Source organism: Podarcis cretensis (assembly GCF_951804945.1).
Source record: "Podarcis cretensis genome assembly, chromosome: 3".
In the NCBI taxonomy this organism is placed as follows: domain Eukaryota; kingdom Metazoa; phylum Chordata; class Lepidosauria; order Squamata; family Lacertidae; genus Podarcis; species Podarcis cretensis.
This window is the reverse complement of record NC_137172.1, coordinates 75,250,418-75,276,109: the sequence shown is the minus strand read 5'-3', so window position 1 is coordinate 75,276,109 and position 25,692 is coordinate 75,250,418. Positions and strand designations below refer to the sequence as shown.

At 41.4% G+C, this 25,692-nt stretch overlaps 1 protein-coding gene and 3 long non-coding RNA genes across 8 annotated transcripts in view; 2 read left to right on the top strand and 2 right to left on the bottom strand.

Annotated features, from left to right (window-relative positions):
- LOC307213672 overlaps positions 1–9,722 on the bottom strand; it is a 35,926-nt gene extending 26,204 nt beyond the window's left edge. For both annotated transcript variants that reach the window (XR_013837620.1, XR_013837621.1), the window contains exons 1-2: positions 8,784–9,722; positions 5,228–5,734 (exon numbers count right to left, since the gene is read on the bottom strand). This is a non-coding gene — a long non-coding RNA (uncharacterized lncRNA). The remainder of the gene's footprint in view (positions 1–5,227; positions 5,735–8,783) is intronic.
- Positions 1–25,692, top strand: part of LOC307213688 — a 196,824-nt gene that overhangs the window by 169,278 nt on the left and 1,854 nt on the right. The window lies entirely within an intron of this gene.
- LOC307213683 lies at positions 13,786–21,918 on the top strand. Its single transcript, XR_013837635.1, has 2 exons — positions 13,786–15,195; positions 15,344–21,918. It is a non-coding gene; the product is annotated as an uncharacterized lncRNA (long non-coding RNA).
- The window catches only part of ATG5 (autophagy related 5), a 28,355-nt gene continuing 24,489 nt past the window's right edge, over positions 21,827–25,692 (bottom strand). For all 4 annotated transcript variants that reach the window (XM_079971759.1, XM_079971762.1, XM_079971761.1 and 1 more), the window contains exons 7-8: positions 25,209–25,326; positions 21,827–22,317 (exon numbers count right to left, since the gene is read on the bottom strand). In XM_079971759.1, coding sequence (XP_079827885.1) covers positions 22,181–22,317; positions 25,209–25,326 — 255 coding nt within the window. In that variant the 3' untranslated portion in view covers positions 21,827–22,180. The remainder of the gene's footprint in view (positions 22,318–25,208; positions 25,327–25,692) is intronic.

Here is a 25,692-nt window from a genome sequence, read left to right as displayed (position 1 = left end):
AGCAATCTCATCAGGCTGCAATGGGCCAGCAGCTGCTGCTTTTGCTGTTCTGTCAAAACTGAAGCCGGTTCCCTCTGAGAACAAAATCCACTGCCCTTCCTAAGATTAAAAGAAAGCAATTAATAGACTGATTGGACTTGGAAGGAAACACCCAGTATAAGTAATAAACACTGCTGATAAAATTAAGCCCTGGCATTATCAATTGCCTCTTAACACTGCTGTAGGTTTCTACAACTCTCATGGAAGATTCTTTATCACAGTGCTGTAATAAAGATGCTTACTGGTTTTATAGATGCTCACTTGTGCTTTGCCAGTTATTCTTTTTTTGGAAAGGAGTTTATATACCGAAGATCTGGGTGCTGTAAGATGGAAGGCTGTTGAGCATACATGGTGTCCTCAAGCCCCCTTTTGCTGGAAATAAGCTACAGATCATTCCTGCCTAGGGAGGAAAAGGAACCCACAATCTTGCTAGAACAAAGAGGACCGCCATGCCAGCCCCTACTACACGAGTTTCATACACGAGTGGGATAGTAGTAGTTGAGTTGAGTTGAGTTGAGTTGAGGGCAGGTTGGGAACGCAGGGTTGTATCCAATGCTGGCTGTACTTAGCAGAGCCATGGAAATGAATGAACATGACTAATTTAAGAACCATTTATTTCAATGGGTCTCTTCAACTGGTAAAACTTAACTGGAGAAAACCAACAGTATTAGCAAGGCTACCAGACCAGCAGCAAATTTGTAGCAGGAGGAGTCATCCATATTAGCCACCCTCGGGTTTCTTAAAGGGCAGCTTCTAGATTTTTTGGACTACATCAGCTCCAATGAGCATGGCCAAAACATTTAGAGAGCACCAGGTTCAGGAAGGCAGTTATGGAGTATCTTTCAGTGTAGCTCCTGAGAAAATGAGAACTTTCTTTTCTACTAAGGTAAAGAGTACCACAGTTGCTTCATTGAGAGTTTGCTTATTGTTTATCCTCTTTGTGTACTCTTGTCTATCAAATGGTCAATGCAAAATGAAGCCAGGCAGCCACATGAAGCCTTGGTGCTCCTCTAGATATAAATAACTGACAGAATTTGCCTCATTTTTAATCAGCTTCCCCATCACCACCAGTAAAACACAAACACACAATTATTCAAGGCCCATCTGAGCAGTCTTATTTGGCCCAGTTAGAAGACATTTGTTTTCTCAAACTGTCAGCAAATTTGAAAGGTGGAAAGGTACATTTTTTATTATTTTAAAAAAGTGAAAACTGGGCTTATGAACAAGCAGTTAAAATGCTGTGTGGTCATGAGGTTTTAAAACATTCTTTGAGTCGAGTCATATGGAGAATTGCTTTTGCAGGACCTTTGAGCTGGAGTGAGAGGCTCGTGTTCTAACCTCCCTTTACAAAAATGAGTGCATGTCGTCTCTGTGGGTGTGAAGTATCTTTGCTCTCCCCTACTGGCAAGTTTCATTTTGATTTGCCTTCAGAAACCCTGAGGACAATCTGTGCTTGACTTACCACCACAGAATATTGACAGCATGACTTCATCACAGATCCACCCAGCAAAACCTAAAGTGCCTTTCTACAATAAAATTAAGTGAGTCAATAAAGTCAGTCAGTTTGCCAGAAGCTGCCTTGGAAGGCGAATTGTAATATGGAACCAAAGTGCCTTTTTAGTGCTCTGCCAAACTTCCAGCAATATTCTACCTTTTCTCTTAACATTGGTAACAACCAATGATGAGTAAGGAAACATCCTAGTAAGCCTTGTTATCGCCAAAACTCAGTGTATTTTTCAGTGGGCAGGAATGGGAATGCTGCCCTGTGCACTGGGCCTTAAGACATTAGTAGTAGTTGTGGTGATTGTGGTTGGCATTTGTCTGTCTGTCTGTCTCAAGAGACAATTGAAAAGTGTGCCTTCAGAGGTAAACTCAAACTGTTGGAGAGTTACGGTGCCTTTGGCTGGGGCAGATGAAGGTATCTGGTTGCTGCTACAGGTGCACCATGGCATTTCTTCTCTCTGCACTCCTCCCAGCAGTCATTCCTTCTCTGGTAACTGCTGTAGATACACAATCTGACTGTCTCCAGGCACTGTATTCGCCTGCAAGGGATTCCCACATAGTGGGGTTAATGTTGCCAGCCTTCAGGTCACGTTTGCAGACATCTTTGTAAGGTAGATTTGGTCTGCCACCGGGCCTAGTGCCTGAAACCAGCTCCCCATTGAGCTTTATTGGGAAGTTTGCCATCATCCATTCTGTGTACATGACCAAGCCAGTGTAGACATTGCTAAGACAAAAGTGCAAACATGCTGGGAATGTGGCTCAGAAAAGCACATCTTTGTTTGCTGTCTTGCCAGGTGATGCCCAAAATCTTCCTGAGGCAATGCATAAGAAAGGCATTGAGGTGTTGCTCCTGGCGGGTGTAAGTTGCCCACAACTCACTTCCATAAAGCAGTGTGCTCAACATGCAAGCCTGGTAGACCTTCATCTAATAATAATAATTTCCATCATCTGCTTCTCTTTCAAACTGATGTCCCTACACTATGATTCATCAATGATTTCTTTATCTGGTTACTCTTCTTCACATTCTTCCAGTTCAGGAAACCACCAGTAGGTTCACTTTATCCCAGTTCTGTTGATGGGAACCGGTGGCACTTGAGATGTTTCTTGAGTTCCAGTTCCCAATAGTCCTAGCCAGTGTGGCCAATGGGTAGGGAGTTGGAGTTTAACAACATCTGGAGGGTCAGAGGTTCCCCATGACTGGGATAGGGAGAGAAATAGGAGCATGTAAGTATTGTCTGTTTCAACCTGCAAAGGTTGCTCCAAATTCAATCAGTGCATCTCCCATAACTTGCTGCTGAAATCCTGTAGCTTTTTAACCTTAGGTGTTTAGTTTAGGCCAGGGTTTAGTTTTGTCTTCTTGTGCTATAGTCCCTCCAGATAGCAATAGCGTGGCAACACTGGGAAAGCATCACAGAAGAAACTAAAGCAGAAGGAATCCACCAGCAATGTACCAGTATTGTGCCAAGAACATTTTGCAGAAGATACCTGCAAGAAAACACCAATCTGGAGGGAGCCCTGGACTTCTTCCGTACAGGAACTTTTCAATGCTGATTGAAGTGAATATTGGAGAAGATTTTGACTCTCAGGCAGTGAACTGGGTATTTTCATCTTTTTTAGTTCTACATATGGGCTCCAGGCTGAAACAGACACTGTCCTCCCTCCATTCCTCCACCCCTTTATCACTTCTCCAAAATGCATTATCTTCACATCAAAACTACAGCTGGTCCTACAACTCATCCCAGAGAAACTTATTATCTCTCATCTGTTGCCAGAAATACTCCACGCCATTAGAGGGCTGGAATCTTCAAAAATGTGCTGAAACCAAGTGGCCTATCATTTCATGTAACTTAGGAACAAATGGGTATTGGACTGGACACTCATCTTTGTTCCTGTTTCAGATCTTGAACCACTCAAAGAAATAAAAGTTACATTTTCTTCCTAAACCAGAGATCATAGCACTGTTCTTTGAGAGGATGATGAAAGGGAAGCTTCTTTTTGCATTACTCGATTTTGCTTGACATGATATAACGAAATTGGAGCATCATTTTTTATTCCTACATATATTTGCCACTCTTGATGATTTCCAAATGCAGACACCTATGCTAATTTATTCACATGTTCATTCTGCATTCTGCGCCTATGAACTTGGATTACTTTTCTGTTGCTTTGCAATCCTTCCACTTCACAAAAACACACACAGATAGAACAGAAATCTCACATTCCTGCAAAATTGGAGAGGCGGTATTTTAAACGAGCTCTTGCTGACAATTCTAGCAAGCAGTTATTTTGACAATTAGAAACTTCCTCTCCAGTCATACACCCTGAACAGCAAAAGCAACATCCCAGTTGCCACTCATCAGCTTTGGAACTAACTTCCTCCAAGTTTCAAAGAAGCCAGCACAATGCAATGTAGTATGCTTTTACTTGAATGCTGGGAAAGTATGTTGATGATGCATTTGTGAATGTTATGTAGGAAAGGTATCCAAACCGGAGACAGAGATGTTTACCAAGCACACTCTCATCCATTGGGCTATACAGCACAGGTATAGCGGTTAAAGTTGACTAACAGAAGCTTTTAGGAATAATGTGTGCAAAAATCCCAAATTAGAAAAATACTGAACAATAACAAAGAAATCTAAGGCAATGGTAACAACAACCATTAATTGCACATTCTCAAAGGCAGAATAACTGTGTGTCAGACTGGCTCGATAAAACTTCCTCTCTACCTACCCTCAGCATTTTGTTATCTTCAAACCAAGTGTGTGATTGGTGAGGCAAACAGAAGATGACCACACATCTTGTTCTCTCACATTTGCAGAGCAATAACTATCAACCCTAGTTCTATGCTCAGAATCTCTTAACTTCATTCATAAGCTTGTACTGAAAGTGTGAGGGAAGCTAACCCTTTCCCCCACTCTTGAACAAGCTCACTTTTTGAGGAAGGCATGGTGGTTAAAGTGGTCTAAGAGCCATCTAATCCAAGTGAAGTGATCTCAAGTAGGTGGCTTCAGAGTTGCCTTTCCCCACTCACTTCAATTCTCTGTTTCCTGGCCTTTTACAAACTGATGTATTAATACAAGTGGTGCAACAACTCCAGTCATTTATCTTCCATTAGTTTATCTTGTAAGTTTGACCCTGAAGTAGGACTCAGGAGTAGAAATATTACACATGGAGATAGCACCCATTTAGCACCATTTGTTTTCTTCTCCCAGCCTCACTTGCTCACTTCACTTCTATGTGTGAGGGAGAGGATAATATAAACAGAGTGGAGCTCTTAAACAGATAGGTGCTGTGTTCACTTCTGCTCCAGGTGTTATTGCAGTGACACACAGTGAGTGTTACTGCATTAACTGTCAGTTGATTCCCTGTACACCCACACAAACACAAATTACTCCTACCATGGTGACCTTGCCAGTATTTAGTAGGCCCTGGTGTTTTGTTTTGTTTTGTTTTGTTTTAACATGCTTCCTGGTTTCTTCCATTATGTCTCTCCTGACTAATTGAATGGGCTCACCTCTTTCTCTTCCAACGCACAATTTGGTAACAATGGAAATTATACTTTATACATATATTGGTTGCTGTTAAGAAGGAAAGTCCATTGGGGTTTATGGTGCAAAGTTATTGTTTTAGGGGTGTCTTTATCTCTCTCTTTTTGGTGCAATTATATCCAGAACCCCTGGCCTACGTGGCAGCAAGTCAGTATGCCAAGCCCAACGTTCAAAGTCCAAGGGTCAATCCACACAAGCAAAGTCCAACAGTCAGGAAACACATTTCAGGGTCAAGCCAATTCCAAAGTCCAGCAGTCAGGATAGAGTCAGTTCCAAAGCACAGCCCTGTAGGGGTCCAAGAACACCCAAGCCAAGGTTCATCAACATGGACAGCAGACACAGCCCCTCAGCTCTGCTCCCCTTTTGTACTTTGCTGATTGCAGCATCTGGGCTTGACGAGGCAGCTGACCCTCACCTGTTCCAGTCCTGCTCCAGCAGAGGAATCACACCCCTCCTCCCAGAACTAGGGAGCTGGGCTGTGGGCCCTTGCTTGCCTCAACCTCCTAGAGCACCACTCACACGGCTCCTCATACCTCAGGGCCCACTGTGTTTGTGGGGACTGGGGCCCCTCTGGCTCTGGTGATAGGTGCTGCTGCTCTGGTTTGTGCGCACTGACCTCCATCCCCTCATCATCCTCCGTCACCCTGTGAGTACTTCCTTCCCCATTCCCTGCTTGCCCAGTCTGCTACACCCCTCGCAGGGATCCTCTTCCTCCCCTCTGTCATCCTGCCAGTTCATGACAAATTACAGAATGTGCACACTTTGCACATGTGTGCTTTGCAATTACAGTTTTTAAGAAGCAAACGTTCATTTGACACCCAGGGCATTGTTGGGATGTTAGGCCCACAAGGCCTAAGACCCAGGCCTTTTGTGCCAGGCCTCAGATTGCCTTCTCCCTCTTTTTAACTTCCTTTATCTTTTTAAAAAAAATATAGGGCAATTGGGAGTGCTACAAAGTGAGATGCATGTGAGACTTTAGCTATCACACACCCTAGGCTGTGTACACACATTTAAAGCACATTTGAACCCTATCCTTCTCAAAAACTCTAGGCCACTGCAGCTTGATAAGCTCTGTGAGAGGTGAACTACAGTTCACCTAGGATTCTTTTTTTGGAGGGTGGGGATGTATGCTTTAAATGTATGTTGTGTATGTGCCTTAATTTGTCCAGAGGCCAAGGCAAGCTGCAGAGAAACAGTCAGGACATGCCAGGGCAGTTTTCCAGCAACCAGCCTGCTCTGCTGCCACTGCTGCTGCCCACCTCTGTGTGAGGCAGGTACTATGTGTAGAGAGGTGGGAGGAGGCCTAGGGGCAGGGTGGGAGTTTGGGTCAGCTGTAAGGTGCTTGGCAAAGCCTAAGGGGAGTGGCAGGGAGCTGGTGAAGTCTGGAGGGATTGGCGAGAAGGGGTTCAGCTACTAATAGTTTTAATATATATGTAAGATCTTCTGAATAGGTTATGTGGGGTGGGGGTAGAGGGTCCACTCAACACACAGCATACCTTCCAAGTGCCCCAGAAAAAAATGGGACATTCTGTATTTTCAGTTGAAATCTAGATAGCCATTATAGGTGCAGCACTCTCACACCCCGAAAAAAGCGGGGAGGGGTGTGTGTGCAAAACGATGCCCAGGTCATGTTACTTGCCCAGGAGCACATATTGGAAGGCACATGGCATTGGAAAATGTTAGATGGTATGACACAGTGCACTCAAACCAGAAAATCTTGTTGGTGGCCATATCTCAAAATAAGTCCTGACAGACAGAGTACGTTTTGCCCTATGACAGTCAACCTAAATGTGCATCTATAAATATAAACTAGCACATGCAAGTTTTAATGGGCATTTGTACAGTGGGCCTGTACCCCAAGTGTTTGAAGTAATTTACCACACAGTCTCCCTACTTTATACCTTAAAACCAGGATTAACCATATATTTGAATGGGGTATATATGCATACTCCACTCACCCCTATGATTGAGAATACATGCATACAGAACCAACACCAGAGATAGGACTATGGCAAATATTTTTACCTTTTAAGCCACAAAAAAACCAGGATTCTTACAAACCATGATGAAGCAAGGAGGGACAAATCATTCCTTAGAAATGAATCAAAAAACCTGTAACCTTTCCTTAAGGAAAGGTATCCAAACCGGAGACAGAGATGTTTACCAAGCACACTCTCATCCATTGGGCTATACAGCACAGGTATAGCGGTTAAAGTTGACTAACAGAAAGACCAAAACCTGCTTCATGCCTTAACTGTCTCTGCTTCTTAAAGAATATTTTCACTCCCATTCTACTGGTCTACTTCTAGTATAATGGATGGGCTTGAGATGAATATCTTAAGGCAGTAGACTAAAGGGGTTGGGCTTAACTCCAATACCCAGGTTTAGTTCAGGGCCAGGGAACCCATGGTCCTCCAGCTGTTGTTGGACTACAACTTCCATCACCCCAAACAACTGGTCATGCTTGATGGGGATGATGGGAGTTGTAGTCCAACAGCACTGGGTAGGCCAGAGGTTTCCCAAGCCTGTTTTAGTGTTAAAAAAGAATCACCTCGCCCTCCACTTTTAACCAAACTAACAACTGCATTAATAGTAAGAATGCTTGTCTGGTTTGTCCTTCCATTAAGTACTCAGGCAGATTACCAATCTACCAGGTAGGTAAATGTGAGAAAGCCTTGACACTTGAGCTTGTTTGGAGGTTCTAGCAGGGGAGCGCAGCTATCGTATACCCTTGACCGAAGAACGGTACACTCCTTCTATCTGGGATGGTCATCCTCTTCCACCGAGCGCGCAGCTTTGGGAGGGACGCACATGGAGCGGTGAGGGAGGAAGGGGACACCCGCCTAGCCAGCCAGATCAGCCGAATCAACCCTGGCGATCAATGGGGTGACAGATGTCGCAGCCAGATCGCCCTCACATCCGAAAGCCTTGACATTTGATATGACCACGGACTTTTACCACATATAAGAATGTGTGGCAGGAAAAACACCCACCTGCACTCTTATGTTTGTACTAATACAAGAAAGCAAGTAACCACATGGCAGAAAACCTGACCACATGACAGATTAGTTGTCAGTGTGTTCAGCCTTTGTGACATGACAGTGAGGCCTCCCAAGCTGTATATGGTTTTTTTTCTCTTAAAACTTTAATTAGCCTCTGGTAAAAGCAAAGTAAAACTGGTTGTTGCAGTCAACAGTTTCCTCACATGAATTAAGTGTTGGGGCCAAATGGGCTCAGCAGCTGCTCAAAAGGAAGGATGAGTACTTGTCAGTCCCTTAAAATAGAGCTGTCTATCAGGTTCTGCCTCTTAATTAACACGCCCTTCCGACAGGTTAAGCCAAATTTCTGCAATTAGACGTTCGAGAGGAAGGCCACTATATATTATTAACTTTATGTGTAGGGTGTGTTCTGCCTCGTGCCTTCAGCCACACTTTGGCATTTAGGCCTTGCACAACAATAATTTAACAAGTCCATCACCACATGACCTTCTGCGCATCCCTTTTACTTTATGCACGTTGATGTTGTACACAAAACCTACACCTAGAAGGCTTACCTGTCCTGAGATGGAACAAGTCGTACTAGGGATGTCAATCAATTCAAAATTTTGTCATTGATCAGCCACAGGAGGCTTCTTCTTGTGCTCAAGACAGTAGTACTACTTATCTAAGCTTAACTTAGCTTAACTTGTCTTACACGCACCTCTGGAAGAGCTCCATAAAACTGCAGAATCATAAAATTATACAGCTGGAAGAGACCCCAGGTATCATCTAGTCCCAACCCCCTGCAGTGCAGGAACCTCAGCTAAAGCATTCATGACAGACGGCCACCCAGCCTCTGCTTAAGAACCTCCCATGAAGGAGAGTCCACCACCTTCCTTCATGAATTGATTGCTCCTGCTATTTTCATAAGTCATTTAGAGGTGTTAGTAAGCTCAGAACACAAGAAATGTGAAGGTTTTTGTTGCAGTGGTGCTTTATGGCAGCAGCTTTGGAACTTGTTGGATTTGGTTACATCCATGCTGAGTGTAGAATAAGAACAAACCAACCATAACAAGATGGGTCACACAACACAGATAAGCTTGGTCCCCCCGGATTTTTCCAGAGAGTTTTGTATTTTAATACAAAGTTCTTGATTTGCCCAAGAAGTGTCTCCAAATGCTATGCAGTTCTTACAACACAATACTTTTTGACTCCTTGTCAACAGTGCCAGAGTCTGGCCTGGAGATTCCATAGTCTGGCTGTTCTCCAAATAGTTCAATCACCTCTTAACCGAGAACCAAAATAAAGAGCTTGGAGTGAAATGTGTCAGATTTAACAGTGATTGTTTTAAATCTTTTAACCCACACAATTGGCTTATGTTATATTCAGGGTCCAAATAATCTGATTTCTCTGTTGGCCTTGTATTAGAAAGCAAGGGCTCTTGACAGTGAAGTCAAGTCAAAGATACAATTTAGTCACCTGCACCCCAAAATTATGGTGACAGATCAAAGGATACACGCCAACATAATTTTCAACTCTTTGGAACAAGACAGAATCAGCATCAGTCCTGCTAATCCTTAAATGTGGCCTTAACATCACACTCCCTCTTGGGCTTCTCCATCTCCCTGTGGCATATGTTTGACCCATCTTATTGCTCCTTGTCCTAGATTGGTGCAGTGTAATTCAGTGGTGACAGTCTGGTGGCCATCACACCACACCCAAAACACTTCTGGGCTTCGGCTGTAAAGAATAAAGAATCTAGTTGAACACCCTCATTCCTCATTGTCTTCCCATTGTCTCTTCCCATTTTTGTTTTCTAATAACTAATCTACAACACAAACACTTAGAGTATATGCATACATTTAATAAAAATGAGAAGGAATATAAATCGGGAGGGAAAAGATTGGGAAGGTAAAAAGAGGTGCTGGGGAAGGGGGTGATGGTGGGAGAAACAGAGTGCCTAGTAGAAGGGGACTGCACAACAACCAACAAGGAGGTGGAATTGGCATTCCAGAAAAGCAGGAAAAACTGCAATGCTATACACGAACACTGGGGAAGATGGAGGAAGTCCCATCGCACCCAGTCCTTCTGTGTAAATATGCATAGTGTCACATATGCTGGGGGTGGGGAGAGACTATTTGCCCGCCCACCCCAAGATGTTAAAGAAGTGCAATTCACCTTAGTCCTAGCAAGCATGGCCAAAAGCCAGGGAAGGTGAGAGTGGTACTTCAGCAACCTCCAGAACATCAAAGGTCCCTCACAGCTGAACTATATGCCTCTGAGCACAGGTAAACATGGAATAGCTAAGAGGATGGAAATGCCGTTAATCTAAACATAAAGGTAAAGGGACCCCTGACTGTTAAGTCCAGTCGCGGACAACTCTGGGGTTGCAGCGCTCATCTCGCTTTACTGGCCGAGGGAGTTGGCGTTTGTCTGCAGACAGTTTTTCCAGATCATGTGGCCAGCATGACAAAGCCACTTCTGACGAACCAGAGCAGTGCATGGAAATGCCGATTACCTTCCCACCGGAGTGGTTCCTATTTATCTACTTGCACTTTGACATGCTTTCGAACTGCTAGGTTGGCAGGAGCTGGGACCGAGCAACGGGAACTCACCCCGTCATGGGGATTCGAACTGCTGACCTTCTGTTCGGCAAGCCCTAGGCTCTGTGGTTTAGACCACAGCTCCACCCACATCCCTTTAAACATAAAAATCAATAAATGGGCAGAGCTATCCAATGTGTCTCTAGCAGACACAGGAGCCAATTCCTAGGGGTTGAGGTCTCTTTGGCCCCCAATAAAATATTTGAGGGTGCCAGCCACCCCCCCCCCCAAGATTATGGGTATTGCCATTCAAATGTTGGGTGTGTGTTGCATCTTGTGATCAATTATGTGAGGTAGGGCTTATCTGCCCTGCCAATATTTTATTCAAGTTGGCACTCCTGCTAGTGGAGGAACTGCTTACTAGGCCCTACTGGCCTCATTCTGGACAGGGCAGAAGGGTTGGTGCTTTCTGTCGCAGATTCTGCAGTCATACCTAGAAGTTTGAGGCTGGGGCTCCAGACTGTGTGTCTAAGAATAACTTCTGTATTTTGTAACAAAGAATACTTTACCTGTGTTGTTTTTGCTGTAGCGCTGAACGATGCATGAGTGAGACCTGTGATTACTGTTAAGTGAAGTATTTAAACTTACTTAATGTTGTAGTCAATTCACTGTGAGAGGGGTAGAGGCAGGAGAGCACAATCATGAGGGTTTAATACTCTAACAATCTATATTTCCCACACTGTGCAAACAATGCACGTATGTCTCTCTTGATTAGACAGTGAGTCAACCATCGCACACTTTTTTTCTTTTAATTCAGGCAATCAGGCAGTCACGCACACACATGGGACATCAGGATTAACTAGCAGTTTCCAGCAGTTTCCTCCTCCCCTTTCCCAGTTTTTCTGTTTTATATTTTTACTCCAATTGGTTTTAATGGAAGGGAAAATAACTACATGAGTTCCAGCACTGGCATTGTTTTTCCTTGTCAGGGGCATGCCAACGGCACAAGACCATATTTTAATTATCAGGATCCAACTTCTTTTCCGATCTGCCACTCACATACCCAGCACTTTTTCTTCTACCATTGTCACAGGAGGATCAGCAACATCCAACAGCCCTCAGCTGCCCTCCTAAGAAGCTGAGAATTGCTTCCAAAAATATCCAGAACTATTAACTCATCCTCCCTACAGTCCCATCACCTGCTCCCTTTACTGGCATCTACAAACTCAGCGGACACATCACCTTGCCAACAAAGGTCTGTATAGTTAAAGCTATGGTTTTCCCAGTAGTGATGTATGTGATGTATGGAAGTGAGAGCTGGACCATAAAGATGGCTGATCGCTGAAGAATTGATGCTTTTGAATTATGGTGCTGGAGGAGACTCTTGGGGGTCCCATGGACTGCAAGAAGATCAAACCTATCCATTCTTAAGGAAATCAGCCCTGAATGCTCACTGGAAGGACAGGTCCTGAAGCTGAGGCTCCAATACTTTGGCCACCTCATGAGAAGAAAAGACTCCCTGGAAAAGACCCTGATGTTGGGAAAGATTGAGGGCACAAGGAGAAGGGGACGACAGAGGACGAGATGGTTGGACAGTGTTCTCAAAGCTACCAGCATGAGTTTGACCAAACTGCGGAAGGCAGTGGAAGACAGGAGTGCCTGGTGTGTTCTGGCCCATGGGGTCACGAAGAGTCGGACATGACTAAACAACTAAACAACAACAAAAAACTCATCCGTCACTGGCCTCTTTGTGACATCATGTCCTTCCACTCCTGTCTCTCTGCCGCACATGCCTGGAACCACTGTTGCTCATGAAATCCTTTCATAAGAACATCAGAAGAGCCTGATGGATCAGGCCCAAGGGCCATCTAGTTCCAGCACTCTGTTCTCACCATGGCTAGCCACATGTACCAGGAAGCCCACAAGCAGAAGCTGAGAGCAGCAGCAGCAGCACTCTCCCCTCCTGTAGTTTCTTGCAACTGATATCAGAAGCATATTGCCTCTCACAGTGAGGGCAGTATATCCTTATCATTTTCCCCACTTCACTGTAATTTACCCCATCCCTACTACTAATTTCTCAAGCTCCCTTGTCTCCCATTTTGTTGCCCACTTAACACTGATTGGAATTACCTCTGGGAAGGGACCATGTCACTTCTAGCTCTCTGTACGGCAACCGAGCTACAAAAAATCCTGAATATGAATAGTAGCAACAGCTGTTGACTAACTCTCACACCAGGTTTCAGGGCGCCCTTGCGTATCTGCCACAAGGTGTAACTTCCTACTCATTAAAAGTGAAGTTCTTTCAGCCTCTGCAGGTGAAGGGTCGCTATTCATTTGAAAGATTGTAATTAAGTAATAGAGTTTCTCTTAGTCGTGATTATGATTCATTTCCCCTCACACTCCACCCCGTTTTCACACAAACACTTAATGCCAGAGTTGATTCCTGTTCCAACTGCATATACTTGTAAGTCAAGGAACAAATGGAAATCTCTGTTCTGTAATCACTTCTTTGGAAGAAATGTGTTGTAGTTGATCATTACCACCCTGACCCCCCACCCTTTACAGTTTGGCCACAATCCAACCTAAATTCAACACTTTTGTTTTAAAAAATCAATCACTTTTTAATCCCATTCACTTTAATCAAATTCACAACAATTCCATCTGCTTGACCACTGTGAGAACAGGATGCTGGACTAAATGGGCTATTGGCCTGCTCCAGAAGGTTATTCTTATGTCCATATATATACCGGTAATTTCAAAATTAAACAAATAAAAGTGTTGTGCTATAAACCACCATGGAGCATTTAACTCCCTATGGGTGATCTAATTTGCATAGAACATACACTTCTCAAGCTTGGTTTGGGAAACCACTCTACCCAAAGGCACAGAAACACACCCTTAATGGTGCATTGTTCTTTTGGGAGAGGGGGAGGGGACCCCAGAAAGTTGCACAAGATCTATGTGCTTCATTCAGAGTTGCTGCCTGCCATTTAGGGTTAGGTGTTTACAAAGCTTTCATGTCAGTGTAGGTGGAACTACACATACTGTCTAATACTAAGGTTGCTTAAGCATTTTACTCTGCCTTTAGGAGGAACAAGAATTACTTCACTGAGTACCTTTTCAAAATTATTTTTTTATTTTTAAAAAAACTTTTTTGTGTGTGTTAGTTACAAAATGACCCAGAAAAGACACACCCTTCCAACAGCCCACAGAAGCGAACCAGAAACAACATAGCCCACTTTTTCATACAGAATATGAAGACAAACTGCAGGAAAGAAATTGGAATAGACAGGCCTCATTCACATGGCATGCACATCACTTGATTTATGCATGTTCATTCAGAAGTACAACTGGTGCTATTTTTCAAGAAATAGAGCTGCCAGAACTCACCATGAACACCTCCTTCATTCTCTTAGAATGGCAATGACGCCCACCTGGGAGGTGCTGGAAGTGAGTTCATGTGAGTTCCAGCTGGAAAAAAGCCGATTATAACCCAGTGGTTTCCATGGGGTTTACCCCCCAAAAAATGTCTTTAGGATTGCAGGCTTTCAATGTGATTCTATGCATGTCTATTCAGATGTAATTCCTGTTGCATTAAGGATGCTTACTCCCCAGAAACTGTAGTCTAAGGTACCTTTTACATTTCCTGATCACAGGGTGGCTTGTAAGACTCCCGTCAGACGACATCATTGAATGTGGCAAGGTTGGAGGTGACGGAAGTGGCCTCAAGCACACTTGACTAGGGTTTGACAGCAGAGTTTTCCCCATGAGATGCTTCCATAGGCAGAAGAGAGGAGTAGCAATTTCTGCCACTTCCTCCTCTACCTAAAGACTCCATGAAAAGCTGATCTGGAGTGTGACCCACTGGAACAGGGCGGGAGGTGGTGTGGGGGATGGCAACAGGGGAGGCAATTGACTCAAATCCTCCACCCATCCCCTTCCTCCAGCAGGAAAACGGAAGAAGTGCTTCCTGGAAGGGTATGTATGGATCCAACCCATTACTACTGGCAGCTGAACATGTGAACTAACTGTTCAGTTGAAAGCATAGCTTTGAAAGCAGAGTGAGGGATGTGAAAGCTGTGTCCAGTGTTGTATCTATGGAGGTCTATTTGCATAAGGAGCTCCAAGTTGCACTTATCATATCTTCAGCACATGTATGTGAACCTGCCTGCAGAACAGAGAATCCAAGTGTTATACATGCATGTTTGAACCAGTCTTGGAAAATGGGGGACCAAATTTAAGGGATCTGACTCGGATAAAAGCTTTCAGTACTTTTCCACATTTTTCTGACAAGTGAAACATACATTTCCTCCAGATTCACTTGGAATTCTTAGTTCCATCCCTTTTCATATTGGGTGGCCCCAGGTGATAGAAAGAAAAGTGATAAAGGATCATAGTAGCTGAGCAAACCCTTCTCGGTGATTTATAATTACTATGATCTTTTTAGAACCGTAGATGAAAATTGAGAATGACTTTCCATAGCCCTTGATGTTAAGAGTCATTTCCTCTAACATAAAAGACATGAGCTAAAAGGGAGCCCTTGCTTGAAGTGGCATGACTTGAAAATCAAACTCATTCACCCCGGTGAGTAACAACACTACATCCTTGGCTGCCAACATTAAATTTACACAGGCAACTTTCTATTGTACGAAATTGATGAATCACATGTTCTTCTATTGTACCTTTTTTTTCTTCCATGGTTATTATGCTTTCCTTTTCCTCCTCTTTTCAGTTCTTCTGAAATATGATTAAACACTGATTATTGTGAAGACTCCACCCCACCCCCCGGCCACCAGTCTCTTCCTGATATCCTCTTCCACAGGGTTTGCACTGAAGTAGGAGGCCTGAAAAGCAAGCATGCCTAGACATATAGTTTCCTGAGGGCAAGCCTTAAGATGCTTCAGAGTGTCAATTAATATAAAACAGAACCTTTATGACCACCACAAGGCTGTTATCTGCCAAAGAATAGAAAAGTAGCCGTCAACCAGCAAAAGAGGGTATCATTAGAAAAACCTGGGAACAACTCAGCTTGATTAAATTGTCAGCAATGTTAAAGAAAAAGGATAATTACCAAGAATAAATTAAGTCCGTTAACAGCCTATGCAAAAAGAGAAGCCATTACTTCTTTACATTTTTCCAGTTATAGTTGCAATTGTTACTTTACTCCCCCAAGAGGATGTCTTAGACTGTCTTCATATGACAAACAGTGTAGTAAGAGTTATGTCTCCAGCATGAGTCTTCCTGGAATCATCACGCTTGTGAGACGGGCTCCATGCCTTGATGCTCAGGCATTAGTTACCCTCCCCTTTTATTTAAGAAAAACCACATGCCAGCCACAGCCATTTGCCTACTCAGCAGGGGGTAGCCCTCGGTTTCCCCAGCTGAAAACAAATCCCACCACTAGCAACCTCAGCCTTATCGGAATTTGGTTCGATAATCTGGGAACGTGGAGTTACAGGGCTTTGAATTAAAACGCCCTCTTAAAATGGTTTCTGAAATCTGCTCTATTTACGAGTTGTGAAAAGTTGCCTCATACTGTCTAGTCATAACATTAAACGCCAGAGACAAAATGCAGAAAAGGGAATTCCTTTCTTCACAAAAACACTCGCTGCGTGCTTCTGACAGGCCAACTGCTTTTGAGTTAGGACATGAGCTGGCATGGCACTTTTTGTTTCAAAGGGAGACAGAAAATGAAAGGGAATTCAAAATGAAGCAGAGCAAATTTATGTTCTTCAATGGGGATACAGGAATCTGCGCTTGTTTAAAGCAGGCTTTAGTGCCACCATCCTTTGCAAATACTGTGTGCGCATTATCTAAATGATACCAAAATCCAGATGCAAGCTCTCAGAAATAGAAAACCAAACTATTTTGGAGAGCGTGGGAAGTTAAGAGTCAGTTGTTCCTATTTATTAGTAATTATTTTCAGCTGTGCTGGCAAATGATTAAAACAAATTGCTAGCCTTTAATGATACGTTGTATTTCCCTCTTTTTCTTCAACAATCAAATGGAAATTATTTCATCAGTAGAAAAGTGATATACTGTACCTGATGCTGGAGAATATTGGGAAAGGAAAACAACATGCAAAGTCACCTTTTGGCATTAGGGCAATTTCCATTAAATTCTTGGGGCAGGAATTCAGCAGCTGATGCAGACATGACTTGCTATTTGGTTATTATATTCTCATTTACATTCTTCAATCACTACTGTGTTTCGGGATGGTTTTCTTTTTAAAAAAAAGAAAAGCCGCAGAGTTATCTGAGCAGAGGGAACGCTGTATAACTAGAAAATTGTGTCTGGCCTTAATTTAGTTAAGAAGATAGGCAAGCTTGCTTCCGTGCCCCATGAGGAATGGCAGGCACAAATCCAGAGTGCCTTTGACTGCACAACTGAAGCAAGGTGTTTATTCTAACATTCCTATTCTTTTGTGCTAAAATGCAACAAACTCAGCCAGATTATGACTAGGGATAACAGTACGCTTTTCAAAGTCTTGCTCTGAACCCCTTAGTTCAAATAATGTGTAGCTCCAACACAACTTTCTCATTACAATTACTTGCAAAAGATGTTAAGGAATCCATAAAATAAATTCATGCAAATCAATTATCTCAGAATTACTTTCTGAGAAACTATTTCAGTATTTCCATCTAGTGAACAAACCTGTCTGACATTTTAATCAGTTCACAGAAGTAAACATGCTTGGAAGAAACATAGTATTCCATTCATTGTAAATACAGAGGAACAATCACCTTGAGGCCTAGGGGAAGTACCGTACTTTTTATTACAATGGCAGCAGAATGGTATTTACATTTTCCTGTTTGTACAATGACTCTCGCTGCTTTGCTTTATTATCAATAGCAGTCTTTCATTAATTGCACAATAAGCAGATAAAGTAATTATTAATTTTCCATTTCCAGACCATATTATTTATAGGGCCTTATTTTTGTTGCGTTAGGACATAGCAAGACATCATTTATTTATTTATTTTAAACAAGGCCCTGTCAGAAGGCTTACAATGCAAAGAGTATCGGTCAAACTTAATATAAAAGTCGCCATACATTTGAAGAAAAAACATATTCAAAACCACTTAGTTTTTATACTCTGTGACTACGATCCTATGCACTACTTTACTATTATTATTTATTGAATTTATATACTGCCCTATACCCGGAGGTCTCAAGGCGGTTCACAGAACAAAAATACTTTAGGATATCTCCTGGGCTTGTTTACATTTAGTAGGATTTTTCTCCAAGTCCATTTTAAACAGGAGGCCCTGCCTACAGCTGCATGGCATGTCACAAAATGGTTTTGTCAATTTTTCCGAGTTCCACAAGACTTTTTAGCAGGCAGCAAAAGTAGGGAATCACATTTTAGCAGGCAGCAAAAGTAGGGAATCACATCACCCCCTCCTGTGATGGCTCAGTTGGTTAGAGTGTGGTGCTGATAATGCCAAGGTTGCAGGTTCGATCCCTGTATGGGACATCTGCGTATTCCTGCATTGCAATGGGTTGGACTAGATGATCCTCAGGGTCCCTTCCAATTCTATGATTCTATGTATGTTAGAGGTGAAATGCATACTAGATTAGACTAGATCTGCTATTCTAATCTAATGCACATAGTTAAAATAACAGTGATCTGAAAAAACTTTTAAAAAACCTTGCTCGTTACACCTATTTATACTTACTTGAAAAATCAGGGGTGTGTGTATATGCGTGTGTGTAATATATCAGGAATTGGCACCTGCTTGAATTTCCCCATCTCTTTTGTTATCTCACGTTTGAGATGTGATAACGAGTATATGCGAGTTAAATTTCATTTTGCTGTTGTATAGTTTAGGGTGAAAGTGACCACTAGAGACTTGGATGCTGTAATTGAACCACAACATTGGCCTTCTTGATTTTTGTCTTGAGCTACTGTATTAAGTGACATCAGTCATGGCTACTCTGGTTTAAAGTATCATGCTGAGGACTCCAAGAACTATGCTCTAGAAGGACTCAGGTTTTGGGATAAAGTTCCATTTATGTTCTGATGAATAGGCAGTTGCATTTTTTGCTAAGCAAAATGCCAACCTAAAAGAGTCAAATTTCACTAGTTCAAAACACTTTAAGGCAGATGATGGAAGGAGACACACACTTTTAATCTCATTAAAACAGATGTTATCCTCTAAAGCATTCTTAAATCATGAGATTGTGCACACGTGAATTCAGCTACCAACCATCCATTGGTTGCGCCATCAGGTGCAAAGGATTTTCCTATATGCAGATGCAGCTTGGAACAGGCCAACTAAATATACGCCATCTCAAGCTTACACTAGACACATAAAGATGCAAACAGGACTACATGGGAGAATCTTCCCTGAATGTCTACAGGGAACAAATAAATTGCCCTTGGTATGACACCGAAACAGGAGGGGTGTTACATCCTATTTCTTACTTCTAATTTAGTGAATAGCTGGCACTACGATATAGCCAGAAAAAGTGAGCTACTGCTTTTCTTTTTTTGCGTTCCTGCTTTAGTAGAATATTTAGACTCAGACTATAGTACACAAAAGCAAGCTTGATTAAATTCAGGCATCATATCCCACCATGGCTGAGGAAGCTGAGCTAGATTTCTCAATGGACAAATTAGCATTTGAAATTGGCAAGCAAACAATAAATCAAAAACAATGTTTTAAGTACAGTTCTTTGGGGCTAGCTGTAGTTTGGTGTGATGCCTGAATTCACAAACCAAGTCTCATCAATTACTCCAACTCCAGAAGATTCTGTAGAATGAAAATAATGCTAAGCAAATAGAAAATTAAGAGCAAATGAACAGCTTATAACCATGGTGTGACCATTGTGTGTTTAATGCTCAAATCATTGTTTAACACCTGAACTTTGATTAGTTAAAACAATGGTTTGGTGTGGTGTATGAATTAAGGACTAGAAATGCCTTTCTGGTGCTAGCTTATACAGACAAGTTTAGTTTCCAGGAGTATCTGCCTAATAGACACAAAGCTTTCTCAGGCATTCAAAATCTGTGCAAAGTAACTGCACAAGGGAGGTTACAGCCATAAGTACACAAACTCCACACACCCCTCCACTGTTTTAGATGCCCTGCATATGCTGAATAATATTCTGAAGCAGGGAGCCCACCCTACTCATCAAAGCATTCCACATCAAAACAGTTGTTTTATGCCCAGCAACTATTTCCTTCAATTATCTTAAATGTTAATTATTATAAATGAGTAAAGCAATCCGTAAACCAGCCTATAAACATCTGAATAGGATTCAACAGACTGCATATTTCCATTCCACTCCATTTAATCAATTATGAAGTCATTTTTGCTGAACTGTTGAACTGAAATTTTATTTGACAAAATACTAATTCTTAATATGTGCCATTGAAAGGGTTAAAAAAGAAGTAACATTGGTACAAAAAAAGGGAAGATTTAGTAGTCATTATTTCATTGAAAGCTTCGTACACTCAAGTTACAGCTTAAGGGCCTTAGGGAAAAAGACATGTTTAGAAGGCTGGTCCAGAGTAGGGCACAACAGTTATGTAAGAGCTTAGTATAAAATTGGTGTTGCCAAAACTGCAACTTATTGAGTGGAACCCAGTTGGGGTCACTTTGCTGACAAAAGGCATCCACCAGTAGAACAGGGAGAGAGGCCTTTATTATTGATTCTCAGCTTTGCAGTTCCCTGTCATCACCAAATCTGTCCTGAAGGCTTAGGGGTTCACCAGGACAGACATGGGAGGAGGCACTGCCACTAACCGTCTCCTTCCTCATTCCCCTGTCAGCAAATCCTTCTCTCAGCAGATAAACACCAAACTAGCTTTCACTGATTGTTGCTTATTTTACTAAAGGAGATTAAAGACATTAGACCACTATTGACAGAGCTGAGGAACCTGTGGCCCTTTGAGTGTTGTTGGACTAACTCCCATTATACCTGACCGGGGGCCACGCTAGCTGGGGCTGATGGAAACTGAGACCCACTACTATATGGAAGGCCACAGGTTTCACAGCCTGGCTTTACACCAAAAATTTATTCCTATCTACCTAAGAGTATCACATCTTTCTTAAGGATGCTGGGACAAGTGCAAGGCAAAACAGTGTGAAGGAAACTCCAGTCTTTTCAGCATTTTGTAAAGATGCTTTACAGGCATACTTTTAAAATGATTTAGTTGTAAAATAACCCCATATTTCCTGTTAGATTGTTTCCTGTTAGATTAGTGTAAAGTAGAATCCTCCTTTGTAGTCTTCGTTTTCCTTCTTGTAAAATACATCAGTTCATCTACCCATTTTTCTTTGTATTTCTTTCTTTTTGGTTTTATTAAATTCTATTTTTCCTTCCAATGCCTTTCCATTTCCCCCTTTGCATGGGCTCCAGCTGGAATCCTTGGTGAAGAAACCTTCCTTAGCCAGCAAGAGGGCAGGATTCACGGAGTAAAACTTTTCTTATAGTGCCTTCAACCTTAAGAATTAGACAGCAGCCCTGTCTTGGCAAAATATGCCAGATCCTTTCATCCTCTAGAGCCAACTCTGCATTATCAACTCTTAACTTATGCAGGGCAAGTCTAGTATCACAGCATCATTTTCTCTTGTTTTATGACAATTTCACAGAACTACTTTGCTGGAGCTGCCACAAAGCAGAAAAGTAGTGCTAGGAAGTGGCACAACACTGCTTCCAGCAGTTGAGGTTTTGCTTCAATCATTCTTTGGGAGCTTGAGACAAAATTTAAGACCCATCCCCGTAAATCCTCCAATCTGTGCAGATAATCTGGCATGAGGGAGATCTTCACATGGAGCATGCTGCTGTTCACAAGAGTCAATATATTTGTTTGTCTTTTTAAGAATATATTCTACTAAAGCTTTCTTATACTATTTTCTGACTTAGGACTTGCTTGAATAAGGCATACATTTCAGTATATTCAGTGGCCATCTCCATATAAATTATGCAACAGAGTCCAATCATATATTACTTGAAACTTAGTCATATACTGCAGTCATTTCAAGTAATATGATCAGAATATAATTTGTGAAATACAAAACATACTGTGATGATTATTTTAAAAAATCAATTTCCTAGTATAAAATTTAAGAGACATTACTCCAAAGTAAGGAGTTTAGCTTAGTTTCATCTTTTTATAATGGGTTCCTGCAAGTGATTATTTATACAACTGTTTGCATACTTCTCTAGAATAAAACAGTGTTTTCACTGTAAAGACAAGCCATTGCAACATTAGAAAATACCCCTGTTTATTTATTATTAAGAAATACAAAGTGGCATTTATTTCCACTTATACCCCATGCTTTCAGCTTCAATTTTTTAACGAGAAAACAGAAGTCTTACAGCAGCCTTATAAAGTTTCTCATGTCACAGCTGAAGTTAAATGACAGCAGTGGAGAAAACACGGGTGATGCAAAATATAGCCTGTCCAATTCCTCTTATCACATGATGGATCTTTCTTCCTGTTTGGCTTGCAGCAGCAAAAGTTTTTGGTCATGTCACCCTCATCAAGCCTGACACAACTTGAAGTTGACTTTGTTGCTCCAATCAAAAGCTGATCCTCATGCATACCAGTTGACACTTCAATCTGCAGGTTGTGGGATAACACTGATGTGAAGAAAATTATCAGGATAACTCATATGTTCACTTAGCCATTGTACTGGCGTTTCCAACATCGGTTCTATGCCATGAATCACCACTTGGTTCTTCTTTTCACCATCTAATTTTGAAACAGACAGATCACTTATCAGACACTCACAGGCAAACACATGGTTGAAGCAAAGTGCATTTGGTTTCATTACATAGTGAAATTCTGCAGAATCCGTGATTTGTAGTTTTGATAATCATCTTAATACTTCATATTTAACTGAATGATCCCTCATGAAAAATGAAAAATTAATTCTAAAAAAGGAAATATTCTGCTATATGAATCATAAAATGATTCATGCACCATTGTCTTTTTTTTTTGCAACAATTATGATTTTAATAAGGCTATCAAATAGATTTACTGTTTTTCCCACCATGTAAATTGAATGAAATCATGTCATATGAGCAAGCTTCTGCTCTCTCACCAGGACTTTTCTTCTCCTCACCTTGCTGCCTTCACTCTCCACCTCCAAAATCTGCTGGGGGTGGGGGGGTGGGCTACACAGCAGGGGAGAAAGGAAGCCCCACTGTGCAAACAAGGGTCTCTCCATTCATGCACAGGAACCATTGGATACAACCTACTGCATGTATTCAACTAAGTGTTACTCAAAGTACATATAGTGAAATGAACGTTTACTTAGGTTTGAGTAGAACTACAAAGTAAGTGCACAATAATCACAATTAAATAATAATAATTCACAAGGCACGGTGGGAGGGGATTATTTTAAACATTTCTATATAGGCCTTCATTTTAAAAGATTCCAGGTAGATAATAAAATAATTAAAACCTAATACAATGCACTTCTTGGTAGCTGCTCCCAAACTCCCTCCTTAGAGAAGTTTGAACTGGCTCCCTCCTTGTTGTCCTTCTGCTGGCAGCTGAATACCTTCTTATTCCAGCACTTTTGGGAACTGACTGATTTTAATGAAAGGGCTGGTGCCATGCTCTTTTTATTGTAATACTCTGTATATTTTTAATAATTTTAAATATTTATATATAGTTTTAATTTTATGACTGTTTAATTGTTCTTAAATGATGCAACTCCTATGTTTTTAGCTGTTTCTATTTAATTGGTAGGCCACCTTGAGTCCCTGACAGGGAAAAAGGTGGGGTATAAACAAACAAACAAACTTTTAATAATACAGAACAAATAACAAATAAAAGAATTAAAAATTACAAAGCACACTGTGAGATAATTAGAAGAATGAGCAATTATTCAAATTAAAATACGTTGGTAAATAAAAATGTCTTAACCTAGCGCTGAAAAGACACTGGGTATACCACTTTAGTGAGGGCTTTCAAAAGCTGGGGCACCACCACCGAGCAAGCCCTATTCTTTACATTACATACCTCCACTAACAAAAGCAATTAGAATAGGCCTGAGTGGAACATCTTAAGACAGAAACAAAGGTGGAAATCCTAGTGGGCAGAGTCCACTAGTTGGAATGGTTAGATGTGTGTAAATATAGGGAACAATCCAACTGGCTCCTTTGTGATCATGGAAGGGCCTTGGATACAGCAGAGCCACCCACTAACAGAAAGGGGGATTGTTGCTGTTCCCCCTCCTAGCCCCTGTCCCCCCAAAATTATGAAAACATGAATAGCTCTAACAGCACACTTTTTACTTCTATGTATCAGTAAAAATCCAGCTAATTGAATCCAAGCTGTGAAGAACCACATGCCTGGGGTTTGCACTGCATACATCATGCTGAAGGATTTCTGCCTCAGACACTGTGGTAATAGTCGGTGGGGTCAGGTCAAAGAGGGTTAAACTGAGTCAGGATATAGCCAGCCAAAAGGAATCCATCAAACACTGACTTTAAAAGGGCAATTAATCTTAGGCAGAAAATGCTTCCTGGGGAATGAGATCTCAATCTTAAGAGCACACTACATGATGTAGCAGTAAAAAAGTACATATACAAGCTTAGAGAGCTTTTATCCCATGATCACAAACAGAAGGGGAGTGCTGTTTATAAGAAAAATACAAAGCTTAATACTTTAAACTTCTTCCGGGCCTCTATCTGTGAGAAATGAATAAAATCATAGCACCTACAATGTATGCCTGGCCTACTTAAATATTTAATGAATTTAGGCAGAATAAAATGATTTAAGTTGTGAACCCAAGGCACAGGGAATATTCTGATAGAGAGAAATAGTGGCAATACGTGCACAGTAACATTGCTACAGAATACATTTCAGACTGAAATGATGGCATCATACCCATGCAGTGTCCTATTCTGACAATATGAAGAGTGGGTAGGTGGAAATGAAGCCAACATCACCATCTAGAAGTGCTTCACACTGTATGACACTCTGCAGATATCTATTATCTGATCCAAGAAATTGCCCAACTGATAAATGATAGGTCCAAAGAGAGAGTATTACTGAGGTCTGCCACTGTCACTAGTAGTGGGCAGATTTATCAGAGTAAGTATATTCTTGAAAAATAGGTTTTCTGATGCACCTTTCTTTAAAACCAGACACTAAATATACTTAGCATGCAAATCTTAGACTGCATCGTTTTAGTAACCACTGATAGTGCTAACCTATTGTCCTAATTTTCAAAATGTTCAAACTTAATTCTAAATTAACCCAAATCTATAACAATTAAGGGTTGCCCAGCCAAGATACTCAGTACTGCCCAACATGCCTAGGATTAAGTTCAAGCAACCCTACTCTTTTTCTCACACGTGGTGCACTATTGCAGATTCAAAAATGCATGGTTTGCTACATCTACATTTTGTAGAATATTTTCAGTATAATTGTCTTTCAATTAACTTTTGTATCTCAGTTATATTTCAAGACTGAGACAACTTTAACTCTGCTAGTAAAGTATGTTTAAAAAGGACTGTAATTGATTTTACTACACAGCAATCCAGATAATAATTTAAATAGCAGCTGATCAAAAATCATTTCCCCTGGAGCCTACAAAGTACAAGCGTTATCATATTTTCAGTTAATACCTTCAGGATTAATTGCAGCAGGACAAACTTCTTTTAGGAGATCTCCCAGTGTATGAAACTGTCCATCTACAGCGACAGGACGAAACAACTTCTGTATAAAAGGTCGCTCAGTTGTGGTCTGGCAGTAACAGTAAAAAAGTAACGAATAAGCATCTATATGTAACTATCTTATCTATATGTAACTATCTTACGTCAGTATAATGGATAAAATAGGCTCACTGTGAAATACTGCAAACAAATTGGCTCTGCAGGTTACAAGAATCTCTAAAACTCAATTTATATGACTTTCTTTGATACTTTATACACAGGAATTTTACTGACAGTAGTAGTAGTAGTTGACATTTTAATGCTGATATATGTTGGACTGGGCAATAGGAAAGAAAGATGAAGGTGGTGATCAGAGGAAAAGTGTCATCTACTCTTAAGTTTACTCTAGTTAGCAAAGAGTAACTGCTGTATATAAGTCTATGGAATGGTTCTCAAG